The following is a 10,960-nucleotide window of genomic DNA, read 5'->3' as shown; positions in this document are numbered from 1 at the left end:
TTATTAAAGTGGTCTGAGTTCGAATTCCAGATCCCACATATAAGTTATATTCGCAACAACAATATGGACTTAGTTCGATTGGTAAAGATATAATATTTTACACCTAAAGAACCGTTAAACTATAAAAAAGTGTTTCTAACACATGAAAAATTATTTATACTATAGATCAATTATATTCGTCAAATATATTTTGACTTCAATCTTGATATAACATACTACCCAAACCCCTCACCACTAGACCAAACCAAGTGGCTTTTCCGACTACTTTTTAAATCACACATATAATTGGTGTAATTTTCTAACACTTTCTTCCATTGTTACAAAAATAGGCTATAGCTGGTTTCCCATATATGCATAAAAAATAATTTGGTTTCCCATCATAGTTCCTACCGTATATATTATAGTATTATACTATTATTATACAACTACACTACACTCCAAAGAAAAATTCTAACACAAGTCTTTTTGCTTTTAATGCCATTTTGCCTTTTCCAAAAAAAAAAATTATACAACTACACTACACTCCAAATACACAAAGTTGCACTTTATTGTATGTAATTTCCTCATAGATAGATCCCTACACTCATTAATTTATCTTTCTTAGCAATCAGTTTCATCCTTTCCCTTTAAACAACTTTGTTCTTTCTCAAACACTTACCGAAGTTCACCCACTCAAACATCCTTTGATTCTGTTTTTGAGCCACACACAAACACAAACAAAGATTCCACTTTGACTTTCAATCCACAAAGACAGGTAAAAAACCACATCATCTTATGTTTCAACCTGAAAATTCCATTCTTTATTACCTTTGCAGATTTATTTACTTTTCTTTTTGAAGATTTTGATTGATTGGTTCTAGTTTGAATTTTTGTTTGTTTTTTAGTACTTTTTTGTGTTATTTGAAGAGAAATTTAAAGTGGGGTTGTGTTGGAATTCTGTCATGTAGCATAGGTTGTCGTGTTTATGCTTTTCCTGTTTTTCCTCTCTTGGATTCTGTGGAATTGTTTTTTCCTGTTTAGAGCAAATAAAGTTTGTAGCTTTATTGGAATCTGATGAAATTTTTCACTACCCTTTTCATTGTTTTGGCTAGTTTTTAAACTTGGACAATTCTAGGTTTATTTGAGTAAATATCATTTGAAAGTTTCAATTTTGAGAGGTTTATAGGTTTTGGTTGTTCCACTTGTGTTTTGTTGACCTTAATTCTCATTTCTGAATTGGCTTCTCAAAGGTTTGGAGGAACTCAAATTCAAGCTTCTTTCTTTCCTTTTTATTTTCTATCTATGTTGCTTTATATGCAGAGTGGTGTTTGTTTCTATTTTTTGGATCTGCTTAACTCTAGATTTTAGTTCAGTTTATTTAAGCTGTGTTTTTAGTTCTTGATTAGTGAATTTTGTGTTATGCTAGTACCTAGATGTGGGATTTAAGCATAAGAATTTTGTGTCTTTTGTTTTAGTTTTGAAGTTTGACTTATAATTTAGTGTGAATTTTTGACATTCTTGTAGCTGCTGTGCTTTGACAGGTTCCCAATTACTGTGATTTGAATCATTTGATCATGGATTCTCCACAATCTGTTGTGTCACCCTTCAGAACCTCAATCTTGGGTGAAGGTGAGAAGCACAGGTCTGATGCTTTAACACAAAGCAATGGTCCTTCCTCTAAGGACATTGAGGTCAATGGAAAGGAAACTATCATGTCAAATGCCGAGGAATGCGTTGGAGTGCTTGACGTTTACATACATCAGGCTAGAGACATTCAGAACATTTGCATATACCACAAGCAAGATGTTTATGCTAAGATTTGCCTGACAAGTAATCCTGAGAACACTGTATCTACCAAGACTATCAATGGAGGAGGAAGGAACCCTGTGTTTAATGACAATCTTCGTATCAATGTTTGGGATGTTGATTCTTCTCTCAAATGTGAGATATGGATGCTTAGCAGGGTGAAGAATTATCTTGAAGATCAGTTGCTCGGTTTTGCTTTAGTACCGTTGTCGGAAGTACTAGTTCAGAATGGGAAACTAGAGAAAGAGTTTTCTCTTTCAACGCTTTCTTCAAATGATCTGTTTCATTCTCCTTCAGGTTTTGTTCAGTTGTCAATTGCTTATACCGGTGCTACACCTGATGTTATGGCAATATCTGAAATGCCGAGGAAAGTGGCGAATCATCTGACTGTGCAGGACTCGGAAACATCTGAGTCGTTGGCCAGAGATTTGGATAAAATTGAGTTTCCAGATCCTAAGATTGTAAATGAAGACCACTTAATGGTTTCAGAATACTTTGGCATTTCGTGTGAGGAGACTCAGTGCTCTGATAGCTTGGCCACTTCTGATGCTGATGATCATAGTTCTGAAGCAGGTGTTCGGCTTGTGGAAAGCTTCTCGGCATGCAGTGAAGAGTCTGTGCAAGTGCAACCTCCTAAGGTTGATTCTCCACCGAGCAGTGTGTCAACAAATGGAGTTTCTTCTCCTGCACCTGAAAGCTCAGAATCATCTGATGCTGCTGCAGCTTCTAAGTACCCTGGTCACGAACAAGTTTCAGGCACCGAGCAACCAAAAAAAGTGGATGTCAAAGATGGTGAGAGTGATTCTTCAAGTGTTGTTCCGAGTGATTTATTCCCTAAGCCTGTTGTGACTGTGAACATCGAGCCAGAGCCGCAGATGGTGCAGCAGGATATAGTTGACATGTACATGAAAAGTATGCAACAATTTACCGAGTCATTGGCAAAAATGAAACTTCCTAATATGGACATTGAAAGGGAACCTACTAGTTCTGGAAATTCAAGTACTGAGCAGAAGCTACCACCATCTAACAATGGTACCTCCCGTGTCTATTATGGGAGCAGAGCTTTCTTTTGAGATTTTGCTTCCTTGGTTTAAGGGAATACGGGCAGGTGACTTTAGATTTTAGAACGAAAGCTAAGGTTTGGATTCTCTTTAGTCATGCAGTCATGGATCTCGGTCGTTAGATGAAGATTGGATCGTATTCAATATGTATTTGAAAGTCAATGTAGCAAATTCAAAATACAGTCGTTCTAATCTTCATCCAACGATCAGATCCCTTGTGTGTGGGACTGTGTGTTTTCGTTGACCATAGGGAGTTCGAGTCCAGAAAACTGATAATAGCAGTGAAATGAAATAATGTAGTATCCAGTGTGGTGTCTCCTTCTGTATTTCTTCTGATGTTGTAGGTTACAGGGAATATAACTTTGTACTCTCACAAGCTTGTTGCTATCTTAACTGTTACATGATCTTTTCTGTGTTACCTTCTTTCTTTGTCCTTTTGTTTTTAATGTCAATGATTGTGAATTGAACTTTATGATACAACATACTATTAATGATGGATACTACTAGTGATAATATGGTCCCACATTCACATGGTGAACACTAAAGTAGATAAAGAAAAATCTCCAGGATTTAGCTTTCTTCTGTTTCACATGCAAAAGCTCATGCCATACAGTATCATGAGCCTTTATGGTTTTTTGGCCTAAATTTTATTTGTCAATTTTATATTTTTGGGAATAGTCATGTTTATTCTTAATTAATTTGAAAAACACTCTTAAATGTAATTATATCATATCAGATAATCAGAAATGTTAGTGAAGAAGATTCCATCAAGTTAGAAGCTAAAATCTAGCAGAATCACGGTGAATTTGATGAAATCGCGGTGGTGGCACTGTGATTTTGTTCAAACTCCGAAGTGTAATTTTTGCCAAAATCACGGTGGCACGCTATGATTTTGCGAAACTCATCCTCAATTGAAATGCACTAGATGAACATTTGAACTCTTAATGTTCCGGAGAACTTCAATACATGCCATATTCTGATATTCATGGTTCAGATACAGACAAAAAACAAACAAAAAAAAAAAAAAAAAAGAAACTTGAAAACTAAGGTTCCCAGTGTTGTATAACAATTTCTTCTGTTTCAAATAGGCACTTCAATTATCTCTGCAGATCTCTCGTACATGTGCCTTCTACAGATCCATGCAATCTGACCATTATCCCTGTACCTTACACGCCATAGTCCGAACTTCTCTGCAATATCCTTCCCTGTGGAACACCTCCTTTCCCTCAAGAAATCAACCATCCATTGCTGTGCTGCTTTTATGTCTTGTTGAATGCCCCTTGAACCTTCCGTGGACCTGTTTCTACGACCGATAGCAGCAGCCCCTACAAGACCAGCTGCAGTTGCCCCTGCTGCACCAAAGAGAACTGAAGAGCCAGCCAAATGAGCCACTTCCTTGCTCAAATCTGGTATCATTTCCCCCATTCCAGCTGCAAGATGAGCTCCTATTTTAAGAGCAAAAGTTACCATAACCATGAACTTTTTCATATATGGAGCTAAAGACTTCACGGCCATGTTATCAACTTGCATCATTTCACAACCCATTTGATCTTCAACAACATGCATTTGTCCCCGAAACTCGCATAACATGTGAAGCCGGAGAGCTGTCATGCCAGAAACCATGCTGGTGATCAGTCTCCTTGAGTAGTTCTCTGCTTTTACGAAATAGAACATGTTAGGTACTTTCCTCTCCTCTACTTGAGAATTGAAGGTTGCTATGTAATTCACTTTGCGATGAAGCTCAAGTAGGAGTCTGTGTTCGTAATATCTGAGCCCTTGGATTTCTTGCTTCAAGTCTCGGATTTCTTGTTCAATAATTTTCAATCTTTGTAAAACTTCTTCAACCCCTTTAGCAATGCCTCCAAAGGTTGGTTCAACTCTTTCAGCTTCATTGCTTAAGGTTACAGCTTGATCTTGCCCTTCAGGGTTGTTTTCAGGTGGGATTTGCAGTTCCTGAGCAAGACTGTGTAGATCATGATATCTGCGATGCAGCACTTCCCGGAAGTCATCATCCGATAAAAGGTCTCGCGCAAAATCAAACCCTTCGTGGAGAATAGGCCTGCCAGAATCCAAGACCAAACTCCATGTGTGTTGATAATCATACATGCTGTCTGCTGGAAGTGAAAGTAGTGCTTGTTTCAGTTGCTGCAGGGAAGCAAATTGAGTTCTTCTGTATCTAGGTGGTGTCAAATTTCGCACGCATTCAGGTCTAATGACACTTTCAGTCATGGTGATCCCATGGCAAACACTTTGAATAGCCGGTATTATAAGTTGCTGAATGACTCTTAAAGTTTCTGTCAAGTTTTTGGTGGAGCATGCAAGAATGTCGATATAGTAACCGAGTTGTCCTCCAAGCTCAACTCTGATATAGATTCCATTAATGCTGATTGAAATGAGGTACTTCTCAAGACTGTAAGTTGCGCCATGTTGATTCATGAGAGACTTTATTTTGTTGTGAAGGTGCACCTGCAGCACCAAATGAAAAAATTCAATCAGAAAATTGTAGTAAAAGAAATACTGAAAATTCTAGAGATTGTAGCTTTGAGGACTTATGAGTGAAGAACAAAATATAATCAGTTTTTAAAAATGTAGTTAAATGGGTGTCATATAGTTGATATATTTTTCAGAATTGCAGGTATATCCTAATGATGTGCCTTCCAATCTATTTTATAGAATGTTCCTGCATTCTTTGAACCTCTTTTGTGTTATATGAATATCTATCATCAGAAAAATAACCAACATTGAATGAATTTTGGGAAAATGTTGTCAAATAGCAGCTATTTAATACAAAGCATAAATAGCAGTCTTATAGCGCTATAGCATAGCAGAATTCGAACAAACCACTATTTTCTGCATTTTAAGATTTACAACTGATTTGAAACTATAAGTGCAGGAATAAATTCATATAAAAAAATGAAAAAGAGCTTGCGAGAAACAACTGAAAAGGGTGAAACAGAGGGAAAAAAGAGGAACACGATGGAGAAACTCTTGCCTGTAAGCGAGGGAAGAATCCAGGAGTTAGAAACATATGACTTGAATCATCACACTCAAGATGGCGTCCAGCATAAAGACAATCTGGTGAGCTTATCTGCCACTTCTGAGGCTTTGCTCTACCTTCTTCAAGAATGGAGGGAATCAATAGTAGAGAATTTTGATCCGATGGATCTTGCTCATAACAAAGTTCAAGTTTAAGCATCATTCTCACAAGGTCACTAGCATCTAAGTTCTCAAATACCTTTGATCCCATACCAGGAATTGGACTTTGTAAACTTCCTCTTAAGATTTTCTCAAGTTCCTTCCTACTAATGAATCCATTGTTTTCGGAAGAGTGATGCTTTCTAACATTCAACTTTATGAGCTGACCAAGTACTTCACCACAGAACCACTCGCAGTCTAAAATTAGAAACTCCAACTCATCAAAATAAATCACTTCACCAACGTGATGAAGACAAGTAGCAACAGCTTTTCGTTTCATTTCAACCGCTTCTTTATTATAATGTCTCGATCGGATTCTCAAATGTGGGACTTTTACTTGACACAACTCACCAAACTCCTTCCACTTCATAGCTGGCTTGTTGTAATTCTCTGCTCTCCATTCAGATAAAATCTGTATCAGATCATTGCAAAGTTGGTAAACTCGCGGTACTCTTTGTAGAATTGTTTTGCATGTCTTTCGGATGTGATGGGTGAGTTTACTAACTGATGCTGATGATCGTGCATCAACCGTGAATATAGTTGGGTAGAATTCAACATATCCTTGAAACTTCTCTCTCAGTCTTTGAATTGAATCGACCGTTTGCTGCAAATTTTGTGATGATTGGTTGATTTTATCAAAGTGTGTAAGAACAACAGCTACACTAGGCAGCATGCATTGTTGCACTGCTCTTTTGGAGTTGGAAACTATGAACCTTAGCCAATATTGCAAATCCTCTTCAATCTCTGCAGTGCTTTTGGGTTCTCTATTACCTGGCTTCCTGAATAAACTCGATACAATGATGAAAATCGATGCACTTCCGTGCCCCGGGAACATAAGATCATGAAGTGAGAAAAACTCATGTTGACCAGCTAAATTCCAGATTGAAATCTTTGTATCTTCATCTTTAAATGTTTTTATCTTCATTCCTGTTGTTTTAACAGCCTGCTCCACTGGATTCACTATTGTTCTTACTTGATCCAAGTAGGGAAGCGCCGCCGAAGAAGAGAAGTTTTGCGATACTGATTGACAAAGTGTGGTTTTGCCTGAAAATATGAATTTAAACTCTACTTCAGGTTGATTCTATTTGGATAAACAGTTGAATTATGTGCTTATAGCATATAAGTCCTTATCATAAAAATGCTTATGTTTAAGCTACTCCTATGACAAAAGACATAATAAAGTCAAATTATTTTCATATAATCTGTAAGCTCTTTTCATAAGTTATCTTGGATTATGAAAATAAGCTTAAAAGTAAGCTTATGGACATGTCATGAGCTGTTTCTATAAAATCTCCTAAACAGTCTCTCAAATAAATCAGTCCAAACAGACACTTACTATTAGCTTATGTTTATATGAAAACAGTGCTTAATTTAGTTTCATGATCTAATTTGATTAATTTTTTAAGGTGGTGTATCACGAAATTAATCGATATTAAAACATCAAAGATAAATACTCAAAACATTACCTGCACATTCTTGTCCACAAAAGAAAACTCTGCAACTCTTAGGCTCAGTGAGTGGCATATCTTTGATCAAATCCATTTCTGGTTCAGGATTCTCATTCTGCCCTAATCTCTGATAAATTCCATTAGTCTTTCCAGAATTATGTAAAGGTGTTCTAGAGAGATCAATTTCTTCAATCCAAGGATTTATCTGCAATGTCTCCATAATTATCTCCAGCAATGTCTCTCCTTGAACACCTTTACAACCTTGCAAAGACAAACATTTCAAACTAGCATTCTTCTCTAAGCTCTTAAAGATTTTAACAAAATCATCTGGTCTCAAACTCTCATCATCATGTATCCCAAACCGCATTACTGTCTCGTTCGTTATAAGAAATTGCATTATAGCTGCCAAACCATCCCTTCCTATTCTTGTTCTCCCTCCTCCAAAAGTAACACACTTCAAACTAATGTTAGCTTGCATTTGCAATGATGAAAATCTACTCAAAGGACAAAGTAAATGCTCGACACCGATTCCACGAAACCAATTTCCAGTTAGATGCAAAGTTTGCAGACTATGATTCTTAAACAGTCCAGCTGCAACATACACAATGCCCTTATCTTTAAGACATGTTCTTGAAAAATTAACCTCTTTTATGGTTTGGTTTTGTTCTAAAACCCATCTAAACTCCTTAGCGCATTTCGATTTTATCTTAACACCAGTCATATCAAGTGATTTAACAGTGAAATTCATTCCTAAAGAACAAACAACTCTACAAGTACCTGAAAGGTTAAGCTTGTAAATTCTCAATGTACTGTTACCAGGTACAAATTCAACAACCTTAGAACTTTTTTCACCATTTTGATCACCACACCAAACATGAACTTCCATTGTTCTATTTCTAGCCAAAACTGCAGATATAAGAGGTGTAGCAGTAATAGCATTTGAGTCAAAAATAGTTAAAAGCTTAAGATTTGGATTCACTTCAATCATCTTTGAAAGTTCTTCAGCACCTTTTGAACCTATTGAATCTTCCCAAATCTGCAACTCTTCTAAACTATGATTAACCATAAGAGAAGAACCAATTAAACCAGCTCCATTAGAACCAATACATGATTCTGAAAACATAATCTCTTTAATAACTTTATTTTCCTTCAAAATATCAGAAAAATCTTTCATACTTTTTCCATTGAATCTATTTCTTCTAAAAAGAATTTGCTTTAAATTTTGATGATTCCTCAAAAGGGTTTCAAGGTTTTTTACCTGTTGTGATTCCCATTCAACTTTGTGAAACTCTAAGTTTCTTAAAGTTGAACTTGTGTTCTTGGATGATGCTAGTGATGTTAAGAGGTTGGAAAAGTGTTGTTGATTTTCTTTGGAAATGTTTATGTTTATGGAGTTGTTTGTTTCTTGGTAACAATTTGAGGTTGGTTGGGAAAGGTAGAAGGAAATGCTGTGTAGGTTTTGGTTCTCCATGGTGATTGCTTGAAGAAACCATTGTAGGTCTTTTAGGTTTTGGTTTGATGACATTGTTAGTTTAGAAACTGTTTCTAAGTTGCAAAGATTTGTTGTATAAACCCCAACATCTAAAAACTATGTTTTGGAATCCATAGGCTTTTTGGAAGACAGTGTACAAATGCAGAGTTAGTCATTGTAATGTAGTGTTTTTTTTTTTTTACAAATAGACGAAATGAAGATGTCATTATAAACTCACACACACAAGTGAGAGAGTTGGGATTCTAATCTCAGTCATGACGTCCGGTCCAGTCTAACAATTTTGGTTTTTTTTTTGTCAATTAAGCTAGGACTTGTGGAAGTGTGTGTGTCTTTTTTTATTACTATAATATTGATACGAATTTTTCATAAGTATCTTAAAATTTATATGTAAAATTGAATTTAATTATAAATGAGTTATATAATAAAAATTAATTGGATCGCGTTGTTTTTTTATTTTATCAATATAATTCACTTGTCGCTACCCTAATATTTTGGGACAAAAATCCGCCAGTATGAATTGAAGAATAAATTTAACTGTAAAAATTACAAATGGAGACAAAAAATTATAAATTTTAACTTTCAATTAAAATTAATTTTAAAAACAAAATCACTTCTAATCAAAATTCCAAATATGTCAAAATAATTTCAAATCTTGAAAATCACATCCTTTCCAAAGTGAATCCAAACATTGTTTCAAAGTGAATTTTTGAGAATTTTGTTTAAAAACTCTTGTTATATTCTTAACTTCTCTTGATGGTGTCACTTTAAGCAAAGTATTTCTTTCTCATTAGCATTGATTCTTTACGTATTCTAGCATGGTTGTGCATCAACCTTAGTGAACCAACACATTCTTCCCAATTTTGCATTACCAACTAATATAAAATTTTGCATTCTCATTAGACAACACATATAATGCTACTAAGGAACAATAAAAACCAACTAATATAATGCTCTATCATTTTTTAATAAGACAAATTTTTAACTAAGTTTTACGTATCTTATAGTTAAACTCCAAATTATCTGAAAACCATATGCTGATATGCTTGATAAAAAAACAACTTAAAATAAAAAAAAAAAGTCAAGTTAAAAGCATATCTACAAAATGTGAGCCAATTAATGAGTGTGGGGGATGTGCTTTTTGACCTTTTGGGGGGGGGGGGGGGGGGGGGGGGTGAAAAGTTTGTCCGTTTCATATTTTCTTCCTTTCCCACTAGACTAGAAGAAGAATGAAACAAAGAATCCTATAAAGTAGAGGAAAAGGGAGGCTGAGTAGTGAGTAGTGGACAAAATACAACCTCTTCTCAAGGCTCCTCCTAAAAGATGAAGAAATACTTTTTTTTATTTTATTTTATCTGAGTTAGATTTTGAATCACCAAGTGGGTGCAATATTTCTTCTTTTATTTTTTTTTTATTTACTTACTTACTTACCCATCTTCTCGTCTCTCCGATAAATAGTATCAGAGTTTTATTCGTTTAAGATACTTTTTTGTTACAAAGTTAAAGAAAAACACAAAAGAAAAAGAAAAAATCTACACATTCTGGAACTAATTAGGTTTCAGTAGAGTCTGTGAAGAGGAGCTCACTCAGGCCATATGGAAGGGTGTTAGTGAGCCAGAAAAGGCTCAAAGTTTAGCAAGAAAGTCGGCACAAGTATTTCATTTCAGAAGGTTTGGACAATGCGCACTTGTCAAATAAGTTGAATGATATTTTATGCCTTGAATCAGAGTAGCATATTTGAGCGTGAATAATATCGACACAATGGAGAGAGTTTGTATAACAGGTAATGTCCTGGTATTGAAACTGATTAGCCAATAACAACCCTTGATGACTCACATGTATCTCGACATGAAGGGTGTTGGAAGATCCGGAGAGGAACCTAGAGAAGCCTATGATCCAAGCTCCGAAAGGGTGACGAAGAAGTCCTCCAAATCCAGTTCGAACCGGGTCCATTTAAGACATTACGTGTGTTTCAAATTACC

General features: G+C 35.6%; 2 protein-coding genes across 2 annotated transcripts; one reads left to right on the top strand and one right to left on the bottom strand.

Annotated features, from left to right (window-relative positions):
- Positions 1–540: 540 nt before the first annotated feature.
- Positions 541–3,264, top strand: LOC123913956. Its single transcript, XM_045964897.1, has 2 exons — positions 541–754; positions 1,521–3,264. Exon 2 carries the CDS (start codon positions 1,554–1,556, stop codon positions 2,856–2,858), a length of 1,305 nt encoding a protein of 434 aa, XP_045820853.1. The 5' UTR covers positions 541–754; positions 1,521–1,553; the 3' UTR covers positions 2,859–3,264.
- Positions 3,265–3,775: 511 nt separating this feature from the next.
- Positions 3,776–9,163, bottom strand: LOC123913955 (protein TORNADO 1-like). Its single transcript, XM_045964896.1, has 3 exons — positions 7,508–9,163; positions 5,839–7,085; positions 3,776–5,312 (listed from the first exon to the last, which is right to left on the bottom strand). The coding sequence occupies exons 1-3, from the start codon at positions 9,012–9,014 to the stop codon at positions 3,927–3,929; spliced, it is 4,140 nt and encodes a 1,379-aa protein (XP_045820852.1). The 5' UTR covers positions 9,015–9,163; the 3' UTR covers positions 3,776–3,926.
- Positions 9,164–10,960: the final 1,797 nt, after the last annotated feature.

This window comes from Trifolium pratense, linkage group LG3 (genome assembly GCF_020283565.1).
Source record: "Trifolium pratense cultivar HEN17-A07 linkage group LG3, ARS_RC_1.1, whole genome shotgun sequence".
Classification (NCBI taxonomy): domain Eukaryota; kingdom Viridiplantae; phylum Streptophyta; class Magnoliopsida; order Fabales; family Fabaceae; genus Trifolium; species Trifolium pratense.
This window is presented reverse-complemented; position numbering and strand designations above follow the sequence as displayed.

Excerpts from the sequence above, each read along its gene's own strand:
- LOC123913956 (XM_045964897.1), top strand. The coding sequence starts at position 1,554 with ATGGATTCTCCACAATCTGTTGTGTCACCCTTCAGAACCTCAATCTTG.
- LOC123913955 (XM_045964896.1), bottom strand. The coding sequence starts at position 9,014 with ATGTCATCAAACCAAAACCTAAAAGACCTACAATGGTTTCTTCAAGCA. Across the intron at positions 7,086-7,507 it reads TTGTGGACAAGAATGTGCAG|GCAAAACCACACTTTGTCAA; the intron begins GTAATGTTTTGA and ends TCATATTTTCAG. Across the intron at positions 5,313-5,838 it reads GATTCTTCCCTCGCTTACAG|GTGCACCTTCACAACAAAAT; the intron begins GCAAGAGTTTCT and ends TTGGTGCTGCAG.